Source organism: Pygocentrus nattereri, chromosome 19, assembly GCF_015220715.1.
Source record: "Pygocentrus nattereri isolate fPygNat1 chromosome 19, fPygNat1.pri, whole genome shotgun sequence".
NCBI lineage: Eukaryota > Metazoa > Chordata > Actinopteri > Characiformes > Serrasalmidae > Pygocentrus > Pygocentrus nattereri.
Window position 1 is genome coordinate 6,304,881 of NC_051229.1, and position 27,608 is coordinate 6,332,488.

At 40.2% G+C, this 27,608-nt stretch overlaps 2 protein-coding genes across 4 annotated transcripts in view; one reads left to right on the forward strand and one right to left on the reverse strand.

The window, feature by feature from the left end:
• The window catches only part of mfn1a (mitofusin 1a), a 33,821-nt gene extending 26,655 nt beyond the window's left edge, over positions 1 to 7,166 (forward strand). For both annotated transcript variants that reach the window (XM_017720046.1, XM_017720047.1), the window contains exons 13-18: positions 1,571 to 1,673; positions 2,004 to 2,230; positions 2,986 to 3,108; positions 4,173 to 4,369; positions 6,130 to 6,264; positions 6,588 to 7,166. In XM_017720046.1, coding sequence (XP_017575535.1) covers positions 1,571 to 1,673; positions 2,004 to 2,230; positions 2,986 to 3,108; positions 4,173 to 4,369; positions 6,130 to 6,264; positions 6,588 to 6,657 — 855 coding nt within the window. In that variant the 3' untranslated portion in view covers positions 6,658 to 7,166. The remainder of the gene's footprint in view (positions 1 to 1,570; positions 1,674 to 2,003; positions 2,231 to 2,985; positions 3,109 to 4,172; positions 4,370 to 6,129; positions 6,265 to 6,587) is intronic.
• A 3,032-nt stretch (positions 7,167 to 10,198) lies between these two features.
• gnb4a (guanine nucleotide binding protein (G protein), beta polypeptide 4a) overlaps positions 10,199 to 27,608 on the reverse strand; it is a 23,105-nt gene continuing 5,695 nt past the window's right edge. Inside the window, exons 3-10 of one of the 2 annotated variants that reach the window (XM_017720016.2) lie at positions 24,600 to 24,638; positions 23,509 to 23,615; positions 22,937 to 23,000; positions 20,502 to 20,664; positions 20,300 to 20,366; positions 18,588 to 18,789; positions 17,187 to 17,403; positions 10,199 to 16,767 (exon numbers count right to left, since the gene is read on the reverse strand). In XM_017720016.2, coding sequence (XP_017575505.1) covers positions 16,661 to 16,767; positions 17,187 to 17,403; positions 18,588 to 18,789; positions 20,300 to 20,366; positions 20,502 to 20,664; positions 22,937 to 23,000; positions 23,509 to 23,615; positions 24,600 to 24,638 — 966 coding nt within the window. In that variant the 3' untranslated portion in view covers positions 10,199 to 16,660. The remainder of the gene's footprint in view (positions 16,768 to 17,186; positions 17,404 to 18,587; positions 18,790 to 20,299; positions 20,367 to 20,501; positions 20,665 to 22,936; positions 23,001 to 23,508; positions 23,616 to 24,599; positions 24,639 to 27,608) is intronic. The other variant, XM_017720017.2, reaches the window with a different exon arrangement.

Sequence of the window (27,608 nt, forward strand, 5' to 3'; positions counted from 1 at the left end):
AGCTTTAAGAGTTCCTTTCACTGGAACTAAGGGCCCGAGCCCAGCTTCTGAAAAACAACCCCACACCATGATCCCCCCTCCACCAAACCACAGGTGGCGTCTGATCACGCTGGAATTCACTGAGCTCCTGAGAGCGACCCATTCTTTCACTAATGTCTGTAGAAGCAGTCTGCAGGCCTAGGTGCTTGGCTTCCTGTGGCCATGGAAGTGTTTGGAACACCTGAATCCAATGATTTGGATGGGTGAGTGAATACTTTTGGAAATATAGTGTACCTCACCATGACTCACTTCACCATGAATACTGTGTAATAGAGGTGAGCAATTCCACAAAAGTGTAAAATCACAATACATGCTATGCCACAATATATATTTTTAAAAAAAATGTAATTTTAAATCTTTAAAAAATACTGTCAAAAAACTATTAATACAATGATTTAAATTTAACTTTTCACATACAGTGCTGCACTAAATCCAGTAAAACTAATGATGCTATTTTTGTAATGAAGCGTGGTTAGCCCTGTTTTGCGTGTTCACGTCTAGGGGTGTCCTGATTCTAGTTGAGATAGATGGGTAGGTAAAGTGTTAGGGCTACGTGGCCCCCCAAATGGAGGTTTTTCAGAGGTTTCTCCAAACAGAGAGTTATGAGAAAAAAAGAAAAACCAGCAAGACGGCTGCATGAGCGACCAAAAAAACCCACAAATTGAAGTGTTTTCTCTGTTAAAAACTTACGATAACCACTGTATTATCTTAGTTTAATGTTGTTTCAATGTCTTATGGTCATGTTCTTTATAACAAGCATAAAAATTGCTAATAGCATGCTAATGTATTGGTAGCTAGCTAACTTTCTTGTTCCACCTTAAATAATCCAGCAGTTCTGATGCCTGAAGTGCCAGAATGTACCATTTAAGGTGGAACGGGAAAATTCAAACAAGAAGTGAATAGCTGACTTCAGATTCGTGTCACCAGAGAATTAGGGGTGGGCGATATTAGATCATTCTTAGATCCCCTCTTTGAAGGCGTTTGATGCCCTAAATGAAACTAAAGCCCAGCAGTGAGGCGCTGAACTTTACCCTCCTCTGCTGTCACTGCAGACGGGTCGGGTCGCCTACAGAGCACCGCTAGTAGTCTGTTAATGATGCAGTCCCATTTCTTAAGGCAAGATTTCAACCACTACCCCTTTTAACTCGGTTCCAAGGGGTTAGGGTGACACTCGAAAACAAGGGGTAGGGGTAAAAAGAAGAAATGGGATGGGGCCAAAGTATTAGAGTTTAATTTGTCACTGACTTACCTTTTGAAAGCTACAGGCTCAGTGAGAGCTTTCTGTGTCACCACTTTAAACAGGATTTAGTAGAAAGCCTCTTAATGTCTCCGTGGTCACCGTGTGATGACTCAGAGCAGCATTTACATGCCTTGATTACCACATGCTGACACACTATGTTCTGTATTTTAAATGGTTGAGACAGTTTTCAGTTTATTAATGAATTAATTGACTGCAGGTCGTATAGGCTATGTAGAATGAACAGATTGAGAATCATTCTAATGTATTCTTGAATGTGTCTGTGTTTTGCAGAAACTGATTGTGTATGTGGAGGAGAGGATGGTGAGGAACTTGGCTCTTCGCTGCTCCAGCAGCATTGGTGGCTGTGTACTTTCATCTCAGAGGGACTTTATAGGTATAAATGCAAATAAATTAACTCCATGCAACTCCACCCTTTTCCCCAGCATACAGGTACATGCAAAACCCACTTCTGTTAATGGACAGCTACTGTTTATTTGCTGAATTTAGCGTTTGGAAAAAATAAAAACAAATTCGGCCCATTTTTAAATTTTATGTTTTGTTTTTTTTTCCTCAAAATGTTAAACTCAGGAAATCATTTTTCATTTTAAATGTTGGCACTAAAATTAGCAGGGGTGTTTGAATCTTTGCGTACAAGATTATATAAAACCAATGTCCTTAAATATAAACAGTATTTACAGGGACTATTTTCTGTCCTCACTTTCAGACACCATCAGTCCTCTGCTGCCCCCTGCTGCCCGAAGCCACCTGCACATGCATGTTCCGAGCAGGAAGTTTGAGATGGCCTATGAGCTGAACTTCAAGGCTCTCTGTGCAGATTTCCAGGAGGACATTGAGTTTCAGTTCTCCCTAGGGTGGACGGCCCTGGTCAACCGTTTCCTGGGACCAGCTAACGCGAGGCAAGCCCTCAACATCCTGGACAAGAACTTGAAGGTAAAGAAGTAATGTAATAACTGAGATAAATATCAGTACTAGAAGTAATATTCGAACAGATCTGTAGGGAATAACACTGATTTGTCAGTTTCTGCATAGTTCAGTGGTTGAGATGTAAATAAGTCATTCAGAGTGGTTTGATGTGAAATGGCTTATTGCAGAGACTCAGATTTCTCTACAGTGGTGGTGATAGGAACCAGGGGTCACAGCATAGAAATAAAATATAGACATTTTATTTACTTTACAAAGCTACCAGTGAACCTGTATGTGTCATATGTTTTTACATGTAATGTTTTAAAACGGTAAAATGGTGGGAAATCTGAAAAAATATTATTTGGGCTTACAACACCCTGTATGTAGACCAAACAAAAAAAAATAATAAATTTGGGCCAAATTTTCTCAAAACCATCGTAAAACTGTCTCAGGGGTCAGGGAGGTCATATTCCAGGGAGCATATTCCTACCCATTTTATATAATCACTTTTTGAGGCATTAAACTCTTAATGTCTGGTTCCTGTCACCACCATTGTGAACAATTCTGACTTGGTACGTTTCTCTAGAACAGAGCATTTCACACCAAACCACTCTGAGTTACTCTTTGTACACTTTGACCATTTTATTATGCAGAGTTTAAAAATCAGTGGAATCTCCCTTAACATAGTCTTTGCTTATTTATAAATATACAGTTTGTAAATATTAGTAGATTATTACTGCAGAATTATGTCTAAATCTGAGCCATGTGGTTTGTCACTGTAGGCCTCGTCTCACTCTGCTCCCATGAGAAGCGAGGCCCAGGACGAGCTTGCCGTCTCCATGGCAACCGGACTGGCCTCGCTCACATCTCGGGCCTCCATGAGCATGCTGGTCATTGGTGGAGTGGTAAGGAACGTGTAACTCTGGGAACGTCCAGCACAGTATGGTGATTTCCCCACCTCTGAAAAAAAAAAACAGCTTAGTGAGGGTGTAACAAGTTCGGTACAGTACTGAAAGTAGAAAACTGAAAAAAATGTATGGAAACACTGTAAAGCTAGTACAGCCCACACTATCTTAAGTAAGTGACACTTTTTTTTTTGATCCCACAACCGGGGAAATTCCTCCTCCGCATTTAACCCATCCGTGAAGTGAAACACCACATACACACTAGTGAACACACACACTAGGGGGCAGTGAGCACACTTGCCCGGAGCAGTGGGCAGCCCTATCCACAGCGCCCAGGGAGCAGTTGGGGGTTAGGTGTCTTGCTCAAGGACACCTCAGTCATGGACTGTCGGCCCTGGGGATCTAACCGTCAACGTTCCGGTCAAAGGGCCAGATCCCTAACCTCCAGCCCACGACTGCCCCAATCTTCTAGATATCTCAGTGACCACATTGTCGAAAATGTGAAATGTCAGGTTGTTGTATTGTTAATAGCTCAGTTAAGCTGATTGTCTTTCACAAGGACTTAATGGTAACAGTACATATTATTACTTATTATATGAATGTATTTTAGAACAAATTGATATTTTACCAGAAGAGTTTTGTACACTTAACTTGAAATGAATGTTTCACAACTTTTTTTTAAGCAAACTTAATGTCTTACAGTTTATAGTGTACCTTTGAATTAATCAGAAATTCCATCTAAAGGATGTATTTAACTCGGCTGCACTAGATAAAGTAGCACAAATGTTGACACAGTGTGAAACGTTATGAATGTTCTAGAGCAACAATTGACACAATTCCTATTTTAGGTTGTGTTCATTGAAAATACAGATCTTGCTATTGTTAATTGGAGCAGCATTTCCACCACCTGTCCTGCCGCTTCTTCATAACACCCGATTTAGCTCCAACAGGACTTGATCATTGATGAATCGTGTTTTAAAGCAGGAAAACCGCAAAACTAAGCAGTACAGGGGCTCTGGGACTAGAAAGTAGTCAGAGAGTGCAAAATGTTTGTATTTTGGCAGGTATGGCGTTCTGTGGGATGGAGGATCATTATGTTTTCTGTAAGTCTTTACGCCGTGCTCTACATCTATGAGAAGCTGACCTGGACCAACAGCTCCAGAGAGAAGGCCCTGAAGCAGCAGTTTGTGGAGTTCACCACCCAGAGGCTGCAGGCCATCTCCCACATCACCAGCAGCAACTGCGGCCTGCAGGTCCAACAGTGGGTGTCTGCAGTAGACCTGGCGATGAATCCATAACAAATCAGACCTTTTTTGTGTAGTGAAAATAAAAGTTTGGGGTATTTTAGATGTAATTATTATGCAGTTCTGTTTCTCAGTCAATATTAGCGGCAGTGGTTTAACCTTTGAACTGTGGCTACTATGTTTATGTATTGCTCTCCAGATGAGAAGTGAGAAGAAGCCTAGTGACAGAGTTACCTAGCATCAACTGTTTTTAGTGTTTAAATAACGGAGAGTAAAAAAAAAGCAGCATGTTTGAGGTAAACATCCTAGAACAATACAAATTGTTACAAAAAAGGCACATAAACAGGAATCATTAATAATCTCATTTTTTTATATGATCATAATTTGCACAGTGTAGATTTAAGCATTTCAAATTACACACAAAAATGTGTTTTTAGATGTTTCATTCAAAAAAGTAATACAGGCAATACAATTAAGTATCAAGTGATTAATGATATACTTAATAACATACTTATTTTTTTATTTACAGTATTAGTAAAGCTATTGGCCTCAAGATCATATGTGTATGTTATACATCTAAAATGTCCTTTTCTTGTCCTCTAGCTTTGCCTTTGGGAAATGTGATGCTGCACCTTTATACACCTTTCTGTAACAAAATAGATTATATATTGTAGTAAATATTGATTCTAAGTTTTTGAATGGTACTGGATTTTGGCCTTCATTCATTAGTTTTGCTTGACTACAGGGCAGATGTTGGGCACATGGTCCGGATGCCATACAGCTGCATACATTTTTTCCTCGCATCTTTATCTGTGGGCCAATACTGAAGTAACTGTTGTGGACGAAAAACAGTAGTTGGGCCAGATTAGCGCCGGATTTTGGCCACATGCGGCGGTTCTACTTTACTGTATGAGGGCCAGATCTGAGCCGAGGACGCAGCCGTTTATCAGGCCAGAAATAAGCCAAGGATGTAGCTCACATCCTGAATACTTTTCTTCAGGAATCACAATATTATTCAGACCTAAAATTTAACATCAAGAAAATTCACGCAGCAAATATAATTACAGTCATATGCCAAAGTTTGGGCACCCCTTGTCAGAACACACTTCTGCACAGATACTGTTTATTACTGTTAATTGCTATTTATTTCAACAAAACATGTCATTTGACTTGGGGTGTTCAAAGTTTTGCATACAACTGTATTGATGCTATTATGAAATGGAGTATTATATTGTTTTTTGGCCATATTGCCCAGTCCTGGTCTATGGCGGTGGTAGACTAGCTGCGTCAGAGTTTTGTTACAACCCTAATCTCTAAGGAGAACTAGGTGAATCTCAAATAACTAATCTAAGAACCTGAAAACTTAATGCGGTGCATAGCGGCCCGTTGAACTGATTCCCAACTGAGTTCTCCTTATTAAAGGTTTTTGTTATTCTTGTGCTAAAGGTTGAGTCTGGATACATTTAACTATGATGGTGTTTAGTGTTCAGTTTTACCAGTTCAGCCTGTATTACTGTAGTTAAATAGAGACTGGCTCTTCTCAGGTTACTTAGTGGCACAACTGTCAAAGATTTTGTGCTGTTGTTGGGAGACGCATTGACCTAAAGAGAGGCTAATTATATGGGCCCTGAAATTATACCAGTCAGGCCCTGATTTGAAGGTCATTTGGTCTCCTGATGGCTCTCTTCTGTGAAGTAATTTCACATGCCTGCCTGAAGGACGGGTGGAGGGGTGAAGGTCGGTGGTGTGACTGACTGGAATCTGTGGCTTTTCGTAGGGAGCTGGTGGGCGTCTTTTCTCGCATGTGCCAGCAGGTGGATAAGAGTGAAATGGAGCTGGAGACAGAGATCCGTAAAATCAACGCCAAGTTCCAGCGGCTGGAAAGCGTCCAGAGACACTCCAAAACTCTCAGGTACACGAGAGACAGACGTAGAATTTCCACCGCAGATAACAGCCCTCACATACCAAACACTGTAATGCAGCCCCACCAGTATATCAGTAGTATCGCCTATATTTTTGTGCTGCAAATTGAGCAGAACAAATTTGCATATCATATCTGACTCTACCCCTTTGCTTCTGTTTTAATGCAATAGTTTCGACCAAACACAGTCATATTAGACAATATCCGTTACTGGATTCTTTAGCTGCCTGAAAACAGCATCAGTAGCAAAATAGAGAGCAAAAAAAATTGCTGCAGTCTTAAAATCTGTTTTGAAATGCTGTTCTTTCTTGTAGGTACAAGGCCACAGATTTGGAGTCTCAATTGGAGTCTTTCTCAGCACAATATCTAAACACTCAACAGTGAGGCCCAATCCCATTTCACCCCTCGCCCCTACCACTGTGCCCCACCCCTCCGTTTGACTCGTTCACGTCTAGGGGTAGGGTGTCCTGATTTTAGATGAGATAGAGGGGTAAGGCAGTGTTAGGGCTACATGGACCTGCACACAGAGGTTTTTCAGAGACTCAGTCCAAACAACCGGCAAGTTGGCTGCACAAGAGCCCAAATAATTTTGTCAGTTAAGAATTATAAAAATTGTATTATCTTAGTTTAATGTCGTTTCAGTGTATTATGGTTTTTCATGAAAAGCTTGCTGATGTCTTGGTAACTAGCTTGTTAATTTTCCGTTCCGCTTTAAAAGCTGGTGGAGCGGAAGGTGAAACGGGAAAATTCAAACGAATAGCTGACTTCAGTTTTGTATCACTGAAGAATTAGCGGTGGGCGATAATTGTAAGTCTTATACCCCTCTTTGAAGGTGTATGATGCCCTAAGTGTAACTAAAGCCCAGCAGTGAGGAGCTGAACTTTCCCCTCCTCTGCTGTCCCTGCAGACGGGCAGGGTCGCCTACAGAGCAGAGCTGGTAGCTGTTAATGCTTTTTATTTCAGGGTCCCATTTCGTAGGGAAGACTCCAACCACTACCCCTTGGGGTAAAAATAAGAAATGGGATTGGGTCTAAGACTTCAGTTCCAGTGGGCTTCCTATGACTGTTCACGTTCAATTTAAACTCCTCGTCATTACTTATAAAGAACTAAATGGATGTAGCTATTCCTAACATCCTGAATTTCTCCATCTGTACCCACAGCCTTGTTCCCTTAGATCAGTGTTTCTCAACCCTTGGTCCTGGTGGCCCACTGCCCTGCACTTTTTACCGTTTTCCCTGGTCCCAGCACGTGTGTTCCAACTAATCAGCTTATTAACAGCCCTTTATTGAGTTAAAGTGGCTGAGTTAAACCGTCCAAAGCACTGAAATGTGCAAAGCAGTGGGCCTCCAGGAGCAGATTGAGAAACACTGCCTTAGATCCACTGCCATAGGTCTACTTTCGACTTCTTGCACACAGCTGTTTAGCTCCAAAGCTTTGCAACACTGTGCCTCTGAACTACCCAGTCTCCTGTCAAATGCTGTACGACTCAGTGGTTGAGATGTACACAGTCATTTGTCAGAGTGGTTTAGTGATAATAGTTGATTGTAGAGGCTCAGATTTCTTTACAGTGGTGGTGATAGGAACCAGGGGTCACAATGTCCACAACACAAATAGCCATTTTACTTACTATCCAAAACCACCAGTGAACCTACACGTCTTCTGAGTTTTTCTATGTAATGTTGGCGATGATGAAATAGTGATAAATAAAAAAAAAAAAAACAGGTTGCTTTTTCGGGATAGTTTTGCCTCATGTACCTCTCGGCCATGAATGGATTTTAAAACTATATTTTGAGCCAAAACCTCAAAAACTTCATCTCATCATGCGCAGTATTTGTAAATCTTGAATGTAATGACGTTCAGTGAGGATGTCTGGTTCCTATCACCACCACTGTGAACAATTCTGACTCTAAGTTTCTCTAGAACAGAGCGTTTAACACCAAACCCGCTCTGAATGACTTTATTTACACCTTAACTATTTAATTATACAGAAATGCTTGAATTCCCCTTTAAGACACAGTACTGTCGCACTCATAGCTGAAATCTGTAGCTGTTTTCTCTAACTTGCATGTTTAAACACTCAGATTAACTGTTGTTATTGACTAGTTGTGTGGTCGTTTCTTTATCCCTCACATTTTATATGTTGTATCTTACAGCAACGTAGACTTAATGAAAAAAAAGCAGTATATAAATAAAACATTATTATTATTAGATCATCACAGGTCAAGAAAGCTTTGTGTACATCAATGTAATATTCTACAGAGAAAATGCAAATCGAGTGATGTATTGTTTTAAATGCGTGATGAGTTTTCACAGCATGTGTTTCCTTCTGGTATGGTTTTTTAATTGGTGAGTGTGTGTAATGAGCTAAAGATTGAACACCCCTGGTCAAGTGACGTTTTGTTGATGTTCTAAGTGAAAATAAGTTTACGCATCCTCTACAAAGAACACACTTAAATAAGGCATTTTCCTGCAAATTTTAGTGCGTCTTATTTTTCCTAATTTGTTAACTCCAGAAAATAAACAGTAATTGTGTATTAAAATGTGCAGGAGGGTGTTAGAAAATCCAACAATCAATACACACATACACCAATCAGGCTTAACATTATGACCACCTCGTTTCTACGATCCACCACCCAAATAGTGCCTGCTCATTGAGGGTCCATGGAGGTTCTGAGCACTGAAGAACAGGGTTAAAGGGGACTAACAGAGTATCAGAGAAACAGCTGGACTACAGTCTGTAACTGTAGAGCTACAGTGCAGCTACAGCGCTGTGCAAAAGTTTTAGGCATCTAAGAAATTTTTAACCAGTTGACCTCAGCAGTGAATTTATCACAATATACATTAGAATAAAGTCGTATTCATAATTCAAATAAACAAAAACAATAAAATGTAACAAGAATTTCTTGGGTCCATATTTTTCCTTGACACCTTCACAGCCGCCACAGAGACTCGTTAATATCATCAATTACATCATGAGCTCAATTTACTGAAGCACTGATTGGTCAAAGCAGGAGCTGCTTTATAACTACATATAATACTGGACTTCCTCCAGGAGAGGCTTGGAGATGGTTCAACACACAAACATTGAGAAAATCACTATTTATTTTATATATATATATATATATATATATATATATATATATATATATATATAGAGAGAGAGAGAGAGAGAGAGAGAGAGAGAGAGAGAGAGAGAGGGAGAGAGAGAGAGAGAGAGCGCTATTGTCAGAACAAAACCTTGTATCTCAAAATGGTCAGTTTACAGTAGAAGGAGAAAACCTACTTTACTTTTAATATAAGTCAATGGAACCAGACTTTTTTTTTTTTGGATCATTTCTATTAGTCCTTTCATCATGAAATTTACACACAATGTAAAGAGTAATAGGTTCTTTCAAATTATGTGTGTATAATTATTAATCTATAAATTTTGTTTATTCAAATATTAAAACTTTTCTCAGCAAATAAACACAAACTGCACAAATACACAGATTTTGAAAATGTGCCTTGGGTGCTTAAGTCTTTCGCACTGTACTGTATACAGTAAGAGGAGCTGATAAAATGGACAATGAGCATAGAAACGAGGAGGTGGTCATAATGTTATGCCTGATCTGTGTACATAGCTTTTTCTTTTAGGTTGCTGTATTATATAACAAAACACCAGTTGAACTAATTCAGTGGACTATACTGCCCTCTGGTGGTGACTAGTGGAATTCAAGCTTCCTAAATAAGCACTCTTCATAGGTTTAACGGTCATCTTTCACTTTACCAGAGGGCCCTTTTTCTACTGTTCATCAAAGCCCTTATATGATTTTATGCTGGGGAATCTGATCAGATATTTTAAAATCATCCATGTAATATAATGTATGTAATACAGATTCACTTCTGACAGTAGATAAATACGAAGTAGACCCAACCAGTCCGACACTGTGCTTTGATGAAAAGCCTTTATTGGTTATGAGAACAAACAGCAACAAGTGTCACTCAGCCACTGTACAAATACAAATAAAAATCTGGTGTTTAAAAAAAAAAATTTCATACAAAGCGTCAACTGGGAATATTCATTATTTTTCTGGACCAACAGAAAAAACACAGATCCGCTTCTGATGATTAAAAGGTGAAGGTAATCAACACGAATAAGCTAGTATCAAGAGGCAATAAGTTGTACTGACATTTTTCTCACAGTCTGTGATTAATGTACACAGGAAAATAATCAATGACAGGTGCAGCTCTAAATGGAGACATAAAAATGCAGCAAACCGTAAATGAACGTCTTTAATTAGACAGTTATAGCAGGCACAGGAGGACGTGTGTAATACAGTGATGATAATGGTTTGGTTGTGTAGTACAGGCACGTTGAAGAGAGTATCCTTTGCTTCTAACGTAAATCGGCCTTCTGCGGCACCTTTTGGCTGCTTCGGTTACATGTCTATACTTTTTGATGAAAAACAACCACCCTGCTTGGAAGAGTGCACTTCGGTTATTTATGTGCTGCTCACTGGTATTTTTAGTCATATATGAAGGTACTGAACATACAAAAAAACAGTTTAGTCAGAAGGAAGAATCCCGGTCCTACAAACCACGTCTACGACATCCAAACACAAAAATTCTGTCCATAATGTCTTCTAAATAAAAGCACAAATACTGGGGGTGCAAAAATGCATTGATTTGAATTGAGTCTGGAATGTAAGAATCGATTATAATCAATTAGAATAACATTCAGTAAAGGATGTGGCTTTTTTTGAATCAAAATAAATGCAGGTTTATTTTCAAAAGTAAAAATACTAATATTACTATTATTATTAATAATAATAATAATAATTAGTAATAATAAATTGCCAGGTGGCCCAAAGTGGGCATATATACAGTTGTACGAAAAAGTTTGAACACCCAAGTCAATGTAAATGTTTTGTTGCCTTTCTAAGTGAAAATGTTCTTCTAACGGGACTTAAACTTGGATTTTTTTTTTTTCTCCTGCAAATTTAAGTGCACTTGCTGAGTTTTAACATACTTTAAAAATACAGAATTTGGAGGATGTGTTAACAAAACAGAATTTGACCAGAGGCACCCAAACTGTTTCATATGACTAGTATATATAAACAAACCTAATTATTTTTACATGAAGTATTTAGGTAACAAAAGACAGTCTAATGTTACTAAATACATTTTTAAAACCTTTGAATTCAGATCTTAAACCTTTGAATTGAAACCTGCTTGCATTCCTTAACTGTGTATTATTTTGACTATTTGGCCCTCACCTCCCCAGAAACGGTGGCACTCCTCCAGCCACGACTTTATTTATTTATTTATTTTATAATTCTGAACTGTACCAAAATAACCAGATTGAATGAATGGAATGAGATTATGACGTTCCTAAAGAATCATAATTAAGTGAAGCTCACAGATCAGATTAGATTACACTCCTGGCATTTGCTGATGCAAATAAACAAATGTCAAAGCGACTAAGCGAAACTGTAGTCGTGCCAAAACCCTGTAACACGATTCCGGTGATGGAGCGGGTCGATGCCACCACGACAAAGCTGTGAAGTGTTACCTCACATGCACTTTCGGTTTTAGCTCAGGGCGGGTGCTTCTTGTCACTGTCGTCTTGGGTTTGATCTAAATTTCTGTGATGATGAAACTGCAGTCAGGCTACGAGCGCGGTGCTTTCAGCGATGTTTGGCACCATTTATCAACTTGGACCCAGAGGAATAAAGCCTTCATTTCCTCTAACAACACTCGGGAGGGAAAATGCTGCAGAAATGTACAAAATCAGTTCTAAATTTCTATATTTAACCGGTCTTAAATTATTCTTAAGTAGGGCTGTCATAATTACTCAATTACAAAAAAATAAATCAGTAATGATGAACCAACTGGATGATTCGGCCCTGATTTGTTGTCAAAACTTCATTAATAATGCACATTTTAATTTATGGTCTGAATCAATTTTTTTGTTTTTCTGAATCAATTTACAGTTCAGCCTTTTATCAAAACTCAAACTGTAAACCACTCAAGTAGGAATGTAACGGACAGCAACAGCCCATTTTTCACTCATTACTACTCCAGTACAGTGGCACAACAAAAGCAAGGCGTTTTTATCTGGACGCACAAGACGTTGCATCATTCACAGAGTACATTTTGACCCCTGCAGCACGGATTTCCCCCTGTACAGACTTTAGAGGAAGTGAGGAATTTTCTGAATTCAAACTAGGCCTAAGCAATACTGTTCAGGTTTAAATTCTTGGGATTTCTAATCTTTCATAGTCTAGTCTTTCATTAAACACTGCCCCCTGTTCAGCACTTCCCTGTTTACGCTGGTTTACACAGAATCCACTGTTTACACTGTGGTTAAAGTGGCCACTTGCCAAATTTTTGAAGGAGAAAGCTGATTTTTCTGACATTCTAGCTGAAGAAGCCCTGCTAGAACACTGTTATCCATAGGATAAGTTCCAGGTAGCTAGCCAAAGTATCCATAGGATAGTCATTAACTTGCTCCTTACTCATCACTAATTTTCAAATGACAGGGAAATTCAGTTGAATTCAGTTCGCCTGCAACAGAATACACTCACATCACACTATATACAGTTTTGTTGTTATACTGAAAAAATGATGCCTTATTTAACACAGCAGGTCAAATGGAGTAATTTCCTATAACTATTCAAATGTGTTTTCGCAATTCAGAAGCGTCACTAGACAGTTTTGGGCACCTTTTATGCCTTAAATGTTTTCATGCAAATGCAGGGAAAGTGTTTAAAAGTGGTTTTCCAATTGTATGAACAACAGAAAAGCTCCAAAATAACTTTGACAAAATATCATATCGTTAACATATATATTAAAAGTAAAGAATGTTTTTGCCTTTTCTTGTAAAGTCACCATTTTGAAGACACTTTTTTTTTGGACATGGCAAAATGACAGAGCCCAGCCAAAGTACAGTAAAATGGGGAAAACAAAAAGATTTAATATTTAAAAGACTTCCACTCACAATACTGTACTCAAACTCAAAATATATGAAACGCAAGAAAGAATCACTTTTGAACTCGGATCTGGGAACTGTTGATCAGAAACTTCAGCTAAAAAAAAAAAAAAAAAAAGCCTAAAGCTCAAGTGTGAAGTAAAGCATTTCATTCATAGAAAAAAATAACACCGACAGTAAGACAGTTTTAATAGACTCATAACAACAGCCTTCATTACTCTAGTTCAATCATACCAACTGGCACAAAATGAAGGTGATTACTGACTTTCAAGTGAACTATGACAGTTAAGGCTTGCTCTCTTCTCGAGTTTGACACAGGAAGTCGTCCCAGTGCCGTTTTATAACGCTCATGTCTCACATTTGTGGAAAATTACACACAGTGAAGCTTGTGGTCATGTAAAAAAAACCATGATCGTTTAAGACTCACCCTTCAGTTGAAGCAGTATGTTTATGGGGGCTACGCCTTCAGAAACCTCTACCATCATGTGCCATGTTAAAGAAATACGCCAGTATTTTTTCAGCCTAATCACTATGTGCTGTTTATATAGCGTACAGTCAATTACTATGGACAGGCAGTAACCCCACTGGTACTTAATAGCAAGGGAATCTTGAAAGAGACATACAATACAAGCGAATGGGCAGTTGCTTCAGAAACTGGTCATCAGCTTCTGTTATAAGTAGGTTTTGACACGTTTTCTGTTCTTTACTAACTACAGGGAAACGTGATGAAACGACTGTCCCTAAGCTACGTTCGCATTACAAGCCTCGTTGCTCAAATCCGATCTCTCTGACACGATGGTTCACACTCGTTTAGGTAAATGATTCAAATCTGTCATTAATGTGAACGAACCGGCGTCCTGAAATGACCCTCATGAGCTCATCCTACTCAGTAACATCACGGGACTGAATCACTGCATCACCAGCAAACAGACCAACGAGCAGAACGAGCTTCGCTGAGAAGATCATTAACTCTGATCAGCTCTCGGCTTCTTTATTAGAGCCAGACAAGTTGGAACAGATGAGATGTTGTTTTTCCACCGTTTACATACTGATGTCATGGTAACGCTGAATGATGGTGCACGCGCAGTGGAGTACAAATTGGGTATCTGATGTAGGACCACATATGAAAGTGACTCAGATTCACGCGTCCGCACAGCTCTGAAAACATCAGCCCTGAGTCACAAATTCGGATTTGTGCCTCTTCAACCTGGTAATGTGAACGTAGCCATAGTAACTGTGACCCTGTGATACAGATGTACAAGATGGGTATTAGGTTGAAAAATGCTGAGCTATTCCTTTAAGAGACTCTTCATTTTACACAAATGCCCAACTAGGTTCTGAAGAAAAGCAGGAAAATCTTCTTTTTTTTTTTAGGAAATGCTCAACAGAGCAGAAGTTTAAAAGAATATTTCAGCATTTTTCAACCGTATCGCCATGTTCCACATCTGTAGCATATGGTCAATTACTATGGACCATAACTAACATTTCCCAGTACTTAGTAAAGGAACAGAAAAACAGAAAAACCACGTGTGTAATAGAAGCTAACGGGCAGCTCCTGAGTTCTGTCAGTAAACCTGTATTTTTGCAGGCGTGAAAAATACTGGAATATACCTTTAAGCTGTTTGGGCGTTTGGGGGTGAATAAGGTACAGTACACACAGCCGAAGTCAAGGTGGCAGTGAGCAAGGCCTCTTGTTATGTAGCACATCCTGATAAGCATGTGTGAGGTCAGTCTGCCAAATGCACCTCCTATGCCATATACTGTAGTATAAATAGATCAAACAGGACCAGTACAGAGTACTACAGATGGCACCCCACAGTTCCTTCAACTAAACTGACAAAAGGCAGAACCCAAAGTCGAAGCTTCTTTGAGATGCTCTTGCACACCCAATAGGATGATGTCCAGCCAGTTTGGTCAAAACAATACTGCACGATGGCCTGGAGGACAGCAAAACACGAACTGGCACAATGGCAGCTGCTGAGGCTGCTTTCGACAGAGCAGGAGGCACCATGGCTGACTATTAATGCCCTAAATGAACTCAAGCCTGGATCACTGGAACAGACACACAGCCTGCTTTAGCGGAACAGCGTCACTAATGCTCTGTACACAACCCTTGAGTGCTCCTTCAGTTAACCTGGGGTATTTCACAAAGCTGGATTTCTCCATAAGCTAGACTTCTGCTGTCTTTACATGTTGGCGGTAGACAGTTGACGACCGGATATTCTGTTGTTTTCAATGAAGCCACAGCGTAATATTCTGGCATGTTCCATAATAAGAATTTTCCCCCAATTATTGCCATCGGCCGACAGTGGAATAAACCAGATGTTGATTTTATTAGAAACATAGGCACCGAATGCTGGCACTGGCAACGTTCACGCTGCTGTATGCTGCCATCAGCTGTGTACCATCACCAATTCGATGCACATTTTTCAGCACGAACACGTAAATAAATCATTGACCAAAACTGAGGACTGTCCAAATGGAAATGTCCCTAATCGTCTACTGGACATGCTTTGGGCCAGCGTTCTTCAACCTGCTGTAGCTGTAATATATGATCAACTAACACAGTTTCCTTTAAAAAAGGACAGAAAACCATCTGACTTATGAAAGAAGCCAATGGGAAGATGTTTCTGCACCTTCCCACTGACTTCTAATAGAAGTGTGATTCAACTCAGTGAATTTTCTGTTCTTTTTTTTAGAGACATGTATAAACACTGGCATATTCCTTTAAGTTATCCTTCCTTGCAAAATATCCCCGGTGTGTTAAAACATCAGTGTTGAACCCAACACTGACCCACACGACCAGTGCAGGTTGATTTCAGCACCTACAATGGTCGGTTTATTCATGGAGAAGCCCAAACCATTGGCAGTGCCCTGGTGTGTGCAGCAAAACTACACTGTGATTACAAAAAAATAAAAAAGGGAAAAACCATAAATTGAGGAAAGGAAACACAATAAGGACAATCGACACACCCACCACGAGAATCCACACGTCAACATCCAAACACTGTCAGAAGTGCATACATTTCACATACAAGCACATAGAATAGCAAATATCATATATACACACACTCACACACACACACACACACACACACAAAACACACAGTCTATCCCCCATGTTCTTAAGGTTATGAGGCCGTATAGACAGACAGATGAACAGACAGATAGATAGAAATAGAGAGAACGAGAGGGTCCTCAAAGTTGGGTGTCATCCTCTGCAGTTGACTTGAAGCTGGGGGGAGGTTGTGGGTGGAGGGGGCAGGCTCTAGTAAGAGAAGATGAAGAAAACCAGGTCACCTGGAAAAGGGAGGGAAGGAGGAGGAGGAGGAGGAGGGTTCCTCTGTGGCAGCAGGACGCTACAATGACTGATTGGACAGAGTGGGTCATCACACTCCAGAGTCCCGTCCAATCACGTCAGTTCCATATCCTGAGGAAGCTGTCCCACGAGCCCGTGGCCACGGCCATGCCGTCGTTGGTCACGCCTAAACAGCTGACCCTGTTATCGTGCCCAGCCAAAACGCCTGGAAGGAAAACAGTCAGAGTATGTATATAAAACACCTTACACAATGTCTACATGACGTACATTATTGCGTCTACTAGGAAAGTTGGTCATTCCGTGGCTCAACTATGCTGTGCTGCTCATAGACTCGGCATCGCCGAGTGGCTATATACTCTGCAGTGGCTATATGATGTATTTGCGTAACACGTACTGGGTATTGTAGTGAGAGAATATCAACAAACAAAAACATGAAATAGACGACAAACGACATTAAACTCTAGTTTTAGGCTAGAATAAAGCTCATTATTATCTATTATGAAACTACTGTGCAAGTTCTGTAGTTACGAAAGTGAAAAACAAAGTGAAAGTGCGAGTTAAAAAAATAAATAAATAAATGAAAACTTCACTTGGACATCCCTAGTGAGTGATACCATCACAGACCTGCTCGTTCTCCCTTCAGCGTGTCCCACACATTGCAGTTGAAGTCGTCGTAGCCGGCCAGCAGCAGGCGTCCACTCTTGGAGAAGGCCACGGAGGTGATTCCACAGATGATGTTGTCATGGGAGTACATCATCAGCTCCTGGTCGGCACGCAGGTCAAACAAGCGACATGTGGCATCATCTGATCCGGTCGCGAATGCGTTCCCATTGGGGAAGAACTGGAGGGGCAGCCAGATGGAGAACACACTAAATGAAGATCTGTTGCAAGCGAGTGGCAAGACCATCAGCCCTCAAGATCATGGTGTGATCACGGTTACAGCTCTAAATAAAGCGGAACACAGCCACCTGCCACTTGGCTAAATACTGAGACTGAACAAGTATTGTAAAGGAAAGTTGAAAAGACCTTTAAAGAGAGTTCAGGCCTGTGGACAGTGTCAGGATAGTAGCAGCCCATACCCCACTGGTACAGCCATCTAGGCATGTTGAGTAAGTAACTGCCATGTAAATAATTGCAATTAACAACGTGACTTTTCTGTTCATTAGCTATATTGATTCCTACCTGTCCAATGCTGAGGATTTGGAGGGAAGACATAAAGACAATAAAACTTAAGAAAATATATACAGAGCTCATAGGTTACTTGCTAGGGTAACTGTGCAAGGGCAAACAGCATATCAGATGGTTTACTGCCCCACCTACATTCAAAACAGCCCCTTCATTTACATAACATAGAAACGGCCACTAAAGGCGAGCAGAGAGATCCAGCACAAGGAAATGTAGTGATAAAAAGTGCAAGTGGACATGTAGCGTTATGACAGACCATGCTCAACTCAAACATTTCTCACTGCTGCCCCCTAAAGGAGTTACTATGCCATTGAGTTATTAACCTTTGTGAATATCACACACTACTGCCCTCTAAAGGAATTGTTAACATTCATCCTCACGGTTCTATAAAAGTGTAATTAACAAACGTTATTCACCGGCAGCCTTTTAAGGTGTTATTAACAAACGTCTAATAAACTAATAATACTCACCGCTGCCCTATAAAAAGTTTTATGTAGCACAATGTCAGAAGTTAAAACTTTTGTTGTTCTCTTAAGACCATTTACATCGCAATAAATGCCTGAGCCCAACAGATGAACATGCACACAACTCACAGTCTGTTTGTAATGATGTAAACATAAATATTGTTAAAACAAACATGGGACACTAATTTTGGGCAACTTAAAAATCTGCACTCAATTCTAATCACTAGGTAAAACCATGACAGGCCTACAAAATCTTAAAACTTTGAACTTTCCCTGGTCTTTAATCTACATCCACTATTTTTACACTTTAAGTCAAATGTAGCAGTGTAAAAACAAACATCATGCCACTGACAGCACCTCTGCATCATACACTCACACAGACAGCGTTGATGTCAGAGACGTGGCCGGTGAAGGACTGTCTGCACATGCCATCTCGGATGTCCCACAGTTTGGAGGTGGCGTCACAGGCTCCGGACACAAAAGTTCTGGAGTCTGGGCTGAGAGACAGGCTCATCACGTCCCCGCTGTGGCCCGTAAAGGTGGTGGCCTGCTGGCCCGTCTCTATGTCCCACAGGGCGCTGAGGAACAGTTAAAAGAGAGAGAGCGACTCAGCTACAGCCCTGATAATCTGCTGCTGTAGTATTTGGCTTTCTAAATCTTAAGGTAAAGCTCTACAGTCATTACTGCAGCTCATTATACAAACGCTGACTGCTTTTCTGAATTCCTCTCCAGAGTGATACCACACTTTGGAACATGAGGGTTCCTTAACAAGTAAGGCTGCAATGATTAGTCAACAAAACTGAAAATGACAAATATGGCAGTGATTACGTTAGTAATTCATTGCTTAATTAAAGAAAAAAAAAGAAGAAAGTAGAGGCTCTGCAAAGCTCATATGATGTGTGTAGTCTTCTGACAAACTGCAATACGCTACAGGAAGCATAGGGGGTGATATGGCTTCTATTTCATTGAATCACAAAAGAAGGAATTACCATTTCTCACATTAAAATAAAAAATGGACTGCAGAATGCAAGAAAGTCCTCAACGAATGGGAGCATTTTTTTAGATTAAAAATAAAACAATTTTCTTTCCATTTATGCAGGTACTCCTAAATTGTGTTTTGCCGCAAAACTGATTTGGGCAGTAAGACACTGGCATCACCGCTACTAAGCGTTGACTGGTTGGCATTTTTACAGGCTTTAAATATTTCGTCAATATTTTATATTTTTTCAAAATTACCTTTAAAACGGTAAAAAGTATTTTTAAATCATCTGCTTGATGGGGCAGATACGCTTCCATTTTAAACAGCGTTTCAGTCACAAAAACTCTTCCTGTTGCAATTCCACCTGTGTGTGAGTGAAGCATAAACTCCGCAGAAGATCGACTCTAACCACAAACTCCCATTTCAAGTATTCTGAACCATGTTTAAAATAACAGTTTAGTACAATATGAAGATCTGGGTGTAGTAGTTTCACAGCAGCTCCTGAGTTCTCATTACAGCCATAAAAACTAGATTTGTGATTTGCTATAAAACAGATCGTCTGAGCCATCAAGCTCTAAACCTCCCGGAAATCTTGTAATTAGAAAAGAACAGGACTATCCACATAAGTTGAGCCTGACGCAGTTTCATGACTGGAGGCAGTCTGGACTGGACACATGGCGGTACTCAGACGATTCAGCAAACTTGTTGCCTCCAAGGTTTACCCCATTTTTCACTGAGGATTTCTCTCATCTTCAGAGGTAAAATTTAAAAGTGCTCCCACTCACATCATTTTATTGAGACATCTTTGCTCTTTTAGTTTCGGAGGTGAAGCGCGAGTGGATGCCTGGCACGAATTACGATGCATTCAACTAAACCTGCTTTAATTCTGCTCTTTAGCATTTTCTGTTTTATTTGTTCCATTTGCTGTTCCATCTAAAAGGCGTTTGTTAATGAAATTTATTTTAGGCCACAAATTTTTAATACTTGAGTATTTGAGGTACTCAGGCCAGCCTTGCAAACATCCCACGGTATGAGATCATTTAAATGGGTCTGTGAAGGTTTTCAGTGGGGTGGTCAGTCAGTTATACTGTGCTGCATTCCTCACTCACCATGTGGTGTCTCCGGAGCTGGTGACTATCTGGCTATCATCCAAGAAACGACAGCATGACAAATAACCTTATTGGAAGGAAAACACGTCAAGATGATGTATTAGACCCACTACAGGGCAGCGTTATCTTTTCTAAAACCAAAAAAGCGAGCTGTGCATATGCCAGCAAGGCCCTAGTCTGGGCCAGGGCTATTTGTCTTTACCTGTGTGTCCGGGCAGTTCTCTGGTGACCCTGACGTTGCCCTCGCGGGTTTTAAGGCTGTAGATGGAGCAGATGTTGTCCAGGCCTCCACAAGCCACGTAGTTTCCAGAAGGAGCATAAGCACAGGTCATCACCCAGGATGAGCGCAAAGGAATGGCATGGATCTGAAAATATGATTCAAAATAAATACATTTAATAATACTAATAATAATAATAAATAAAAAATTCACCCATACATACTACAGATGGGTGTGGCTATTCAAATATATTTGTTCATCTTTTGTTTACTTAGTCAGAAATTTGAATAAGAATGGTAATTACTAATAACATGAACAGGGAAAAATGTTTTATCTTCTACTAAAGTGCTTTTCAAAAATGAGCATGCAACAGAACTAGAGACGGCACAGTACCATTTGATTTCCAATACTGATACCTAGAGTATCAGCCAGAACTGATACCAGTTCGATACCGACTCTTTTCTTTAAAGATGCTATGTTTTTGAATAATAAAATGTTTTCACGTGTACTCTTCTGCTTGCTGCTACATTTTTTTATGCAACTAATTTTTTTAACCTCTTATTCTCCAAGGTATATTTTGGTTACTCTCAAATTACGTAACAGAACATGTGTTTTATGATCACACATGTTGCTATATGCTTACAATTTACTGCTGAAAGCCATAAATCTCGGAAGCTCTTTGTGTTATTTTATATAAATCATTTTTACAGAGCAGATCACTGAAGAGACGCCGTCTGTTTATAGTTTAGAGCCCAGATTTGGGGAAAAACGGGTCGACTTTCAGTAGAAAAACAAAGTTCTTTTATTATACGGGGTTAAAATCACATCAACGTCTATTAGACTGGAGAGAAGAGCTACAGCCTCATACGACGCCCAGCTTCTGAACGGAGCTTATGGAATATGAACGTTATGAAGAACATGACCAAGTGCGTTTTGGAACCAACGGTGGTCTCAAGAAATTGAAGCGGTTAAACCTATTAACACCAGAGCCATCACGTAAAAGTGCAAGTCTAGCACCAGCCCTAAGCTAATTTTGGCTGAAATAGCTTCCTTTTTTGTGCCGCTGTCTGGGATACTTGAATATCAACATAAGTCAGAACGCACATCCCTAGCTCAAAGTACTCAAGCACATTACTCCTCCCTCTGATAACAGAGGACAACGTGGTTACTGAATGTATAACAAGACAGATTTTTCTTCACGTCACATTTTGCAGAGCTTTGAGAATTTGTCATTGAAGAATAGATTTGTGGGACAATCAGATCGAAAATGTTCTTTCTTTCCGCTGCTACTCAATCCAGAATTTCCCATTTATATCAGCTTAATATCTTAATATCTCAATGCTCAATATCAGATCTGTGGCATCTCTACATAGAACCCCAGTGATTCTGGGACACGAGGAGCTCATACTACATTTTGCCTAATGTGAGATGTGTGCTGTAGCTGTACACGGAAATATTCCAAACAAAAAGATGACAAATTTGCAGAGGCAGCAAAATTAATAAAATGCAGGCATTCTATTATTAACCCAGCGTCATCCAAACATTCCGCTTTTCCAGAGCACAACAAATACATTAAATATTAGTTAGCACAGTAACCCAGTGTCGCCTAAATGTTGCACTCTTCCCAAGTACAATAAAACATCAGCTGATGTCGTGTTTAAAATGCTGGTCAAATCTAAACATCTGTGCAACGGCAATATTTTAAGCAAATCGTCATCGTCCAAAGAAAAACACGCATTTCCATTTTTCCCCCTGATTTTTACTTTTGTACGTCATTCGAGTAAAGCCGGTGCCCTTTATATGGTGAACGCGCGAAATTTTCATGGTGAACGGATCAACAGACATTTTCCAAAACTGCTTTGAATAAAATCTCTTCACATTAACTTACACTGACTGTAAAGTGACTATTTTGGAAATGCTTGTTTTTTTTTGGACAACGACTAAATATCTGCTGAAACCGATACCTTTGTGCATCCATACCACATCCACAGCTGCATGGTTAATGCACAACCTATGGATCCAGACACTTTACTGTTTACATCTGTTACCTGATGCACTTATGAACAGCTGCTCTACATATTTGCACGTGTAACATTAACTTTATTTCAACTTCGCACATACCGTACATTTTTACTTTTATTTTTTTACTATTGTTTTTAGTGTTATTCTTATATTTTCTTTTTTTTCTATTCTCTTTAGATTATATTTGGTGAATGGAGGAACAGCAAAGCAAGAATTTCATTGCACAGTGTAACTGCCTGTTCTGCTGTGCATGACAAGAAAACTCTTGAATGATTGATTGAACGTGGATCCTATTTTCAACTATCTGCCTGAGAGTAGACGAATAGGCACTGATGGACGCTGTTATTCACCTGGATGTCTGTGTTGTGTGCAGTGAACAATCTTTCTCCAAGCTCACCTTGTTTGTTGTGTAGCTGTCCCAGATAATGAGTTTGCCGTCTTGTGAGGCACTAACCAGTAGCCTACAAGCATGAAAACAAAGCACTGTAAATTTGGAAGTAAACGCTTTGACAATACTGAAGAAGTGAGGCTCATACCAGACAGACGCCAATTTAACGAAGGCACCCATTGAGCAGAACGTATGTTTAGCTGACATTTAAAAACAGTCAACCCCCCACGCCCAACCCCAACCCCCCGACACAAGTTAGCTATAAACAGAGACTAATTCAATCAATTAAACAACTGTTTGTCATTCTTCAAGCACGAGGAATGGATGCAAGAAAGGAAGCTGAGAGAAAGGGTGATGGAGGAGAGGGAGCGAGAGAGAAAAAGAGGTACGAGAGAGACAGGGAGCAGGAGGCAGCCGGCATAATCTCAGGACACCATTGAGTTGTGAGCGGGCTGCTGTATTATTCATTGAGTGTACACTGACAGACCTGCAGGGTTTCTCTGAGGGAACCCACCCATCCTCCCACCCACTCTCCTCCAAACCTTCTGTTCATCCCTCCATCTCTCTCTTTCTCCACTGACCTGGAATCTGTAGCCCAGTGCATGGCGTAGATTTTGGCTAAATGGCCTCGGAGGGTTCGCCTCGTGCGCATCTGGATCCTCCCCACCGAATCCAGCCCAGCTGTGATCTACCCAGACGAGGACAAAAAGAGGAGGAAAGAAAGTCAAATATGTAAAAGGAGTCATCATAAATAACTACCCGTCATGCGTGGTATGCAAGAGAACAGCTGAATAACATGGGTGGAGCTGTGATGTTGAAATTTTTGCAAGTCCTGAAAGTGTACTGCTTAGGTCTATGGTGAGTCTGGAGATGATAATATGATAAGGTTCATATTATTTTCAATAAGTCTCAGAATTAAGAGAATGCTACCAGCAGCAATACAACACCTGAAATTAGTGCCGTCAGTTAGAGTCACAATGGAAAAGTTCAGTTCAGAGACATGCCTAATCTATTATTATAAATTACCACAACAACATTTTAACACATTTAATTAATGATACAGGTACAATGTGAAGAGATTCATTTCAAAATGCTGTATACTCATTTGCCAATTTCAAAAATAACCAGTGTTTTAACAGAATCACAGCTGATGTATAAAGGAAAACACTTTCTAATAAAGGTAGTATTGATCATAATATAACAATATCTTGAATGTGTAAAGTCTGCTCCCTACAACATCCATCATGAAAATCTTCATGTGCCTCTTCTTCAACAAACCATTATTACTATTACTGCTGTGTCCACCGTTTGAATATGCAACAAAAAGGCATGACAAATTACAGAATCTGACATATCTATTCAAAACATCAACCCACAAACGTGGTCAGAAAAGGTGGAGGGGAAAAAAAAAATCATTATCAAATTATAAAATTCACCAAAGCAGCGGGGCATGAGATGATGTTTAAACTTTGATGGAGACCACGGCATGCAGGAGGGTGTTTAATATTTCAGTGCACTTAAGAGCATGTTGGGCATGTGGGTTAGCTGTGGTGTTGCATGTCTGTGCTGGGCTCGCGGCGCAGACAAGTGGGATTCTCCATCATCTGAACGCGTGACAAGATGGGGCAGGGTCAGCATGGAGAAGAACCTACAGAAGAGCCGCTTTGCTTACCTGGGACAAACTGGAGTCGCTGCAGGCTTTTCTGGCATCCTGAAATAAACAGCCATGCAGATATATGGATCAGACAGACATATGAAGAGAAACTCTGATGAAACTATATTGTCATTATAAATATTATTATCAGCTATAAATATAATGAAATAAGCAATGCACTTTAGGAATTTACTCGATTCAAATTAGGGATGTGCACAGGTACATGAGTACTCCGTTAGTCATTAAGGTGACAGTATTCAAATCACTACTCTGGTTTTTGTTCTATCTAAAAACAATAAAATATTTATATAGAGACAAATTCATGTTATGTTTTAAAGGACTATAAAATATTGCAAATACATTCATATTTGCGAGCAAGTACACTTTTCTACTACGAAACAAGTACCTTAATGTGAGCCTGTCGTTAAGGATGTGGCTGACAAAGCAAAAGGAGCGCAGCAGGTGTGGCACAGCTTTCTGACTAGCTATTCTCGCTGATGTTAGACAGGACCAGAAACAGTAAAAATACAGGGTGATTCAAAAAGATTCATCCGATATCAAAGCACCATATTTTTACAACCGTGAGAAGCCTGGGAACCAATCACATACTAACTGAAAAAGGGGGTCATGGGGTCTCTGACTGCCACCGTAATACGGCTCCCTTCAGTCTGAGAGGAGATGAGACCCCTGATCAGAAAGCGTTCTGCGCTCTCCACTTCAATAAGAGTGAATCAGTCAGAACTGTGCAGCGTGATTTTCGTCAGCAGTGAAGCTCCAACAGCTCAGAGCGTTCATCGTTGGTTCCACAACACTGGACGATCTCCGAAACCGCATTGAAAGAGCCGTGAGTGCAGCGACGCCCGACACGCTCAATCCAGTATGGGATGAGTTTGACTGTGGTGTTGATGTCGTCTGTACAGCTGGAGGAGGTTCATACTGAGACCTTGTAAAGTTACATAATAAACTTTACGCTCATTAAAACCATTTACAGTTCACTGCACTGCTCTGTAACGATTTACGAGTGAAATAAATCATTTTGTGAGCAGATAAATCTTTTTGAATCACCCTGGATTTTTCTGGCAAACTATCGTCGGCTCATTGTTCATCTGTTAGACGAGTCCTCTTCAGCTTCCAGTGTTGCACTGGTTAGCTCTTTTAGCTCATCTGAAGACGCAGCTTCCGTTACTCATTCAACACGAAGACCTTTATTTTTTTAAATAATAAGGCATGTTTTAAATGTGTTCTCTGTGTACTGCTACACCAATGCTTGGCTTTTTCCTTGTCCGTCGACGCCCACCCACCCAACCACCCACCCTCCCAGCCACCCAACCTCCCAAAAATTGATGGCAGAGGAGGGTAAAGTTCAGCTCCTCACTGCTGGGCATCATACGCCTTCAAAGAGGGGAGATACAACAATTATTTATTATGGTGATACGAAGCTGAAGTCAGCTATTCACCAGCTTCTTGTTTGAATTTTCCCGTTCCACCTTAAATGGTGCGGCAGTTACATTCTGGTGCTTTAGGCATCAGAACTGCTGGACTCCTTAAGGTGGAACAGGAAAGTTATCTAGCTTGCTACCTAGACATTAGCCAGCTATTTTTATGCTTGTTGTGAAGAAAACGACCACAATACATGGAAATGACATTAAACCAAGATAACACAGTGGTTATCGTCATTTTGTCAAACAGTGAAAATTCCTAAATTTGTGGGTTTCTTTGGTCGCTCGCACAGCCATCTTGCTGATTTTTCTCGTTTCTCATAACACTGTGTGCCTCTGAAATACCTCTGTGTGGAGGGCCATGTAGCCCTAACACTTCCCCCTACTCCTCCGTTTCAACAAAATTTGGGACACCTTACCCCCATATGAGAACGCACAAAACAGAGTGCTAAAGTGGTAGAAGGGGCGAAGGGGTGAATGGGATTGGGCCTCAGTTTATTTGCTGAGCATGGAGCTCTGAAACTGTAATCAAAGGATGTTTGCTCGCTCAGGTCAGACTAGTTGAAAACAAATACATGAAAGAAAACAAAATAAAAACAAAAAACAAAAACACACCCACACACACACACATCTCACCCAAACTTGCTCTGACCTGACTGGTATTAGTACTAAGGCTGTCGAGTCCTCCACTCTGACCTAATTGTTAGAGCAGTGTTACTTTCAGCAACACCAAGACATGGTCAAACTAGGCCAGGACCTAGACTGTCATGACAAACGAGTCCCTACTGAGAGCTTCTGCTCGAGCCGCAAGAAGTTATGAGGCATTTCACAAAGCAGGATTTCTCAAGAAGCTGGAAGAAGTAAGCCAAAAGTGATGACTGTTCAACAAAAAAACCCTTTACTTTTCTAGCTTTCAGCTTCAATAGCTTTGAGTTTAAAGGAATATTCCAGCACTTTTCAGGCTACATCTGTAGCATACGGTAAATTACTAAGGATAATAATTTCAACACGTTTCCCAGCACTTACTAAAATGAGAGAAAACTCAAAACATACTTACTGAAGGCATAAAACTTTAAATCGCCTTCTAATAAAAGTCAATGGGCAGTTTTCTTTAGCGCCTGTGCATCAGCTTCCAAGTGAGTTTCAAGGCAACAGGTTTGCTGTTCTTTCACCAAGTACTGTCAAAATTATTGTCCATAGCAGTGGGTAGGTATGTGCACAGGTACGCAAGTACTCGGTTAATAGTTTGAGGGGCCAGTATTCAAAAACTGAACTCCCTATTCAGGTATTCGCCAAGTTTTACCTCAGGAACACAGAGAGAATATACAGGCTAACAATTCAATGAACAACAGATTTTATGTTTTAACTATAAAATGTGAAAGTTTTGATTGTACTTGCACTGCTGTCAGAACAAAATCTGGCATCTCCAAAATGGTAACTTTACAGGAGAAGGAAAAAACTTACTTTACTTCCAGTGCAAGTCAATGGAACCAGACTTTTCTCCAAGTAACATTGGACTACTTCTGTTGGGCCGTTCTTCACAAATTTACACACAATGTAAAGGGCAGCAGATACTTTCAAATTATGC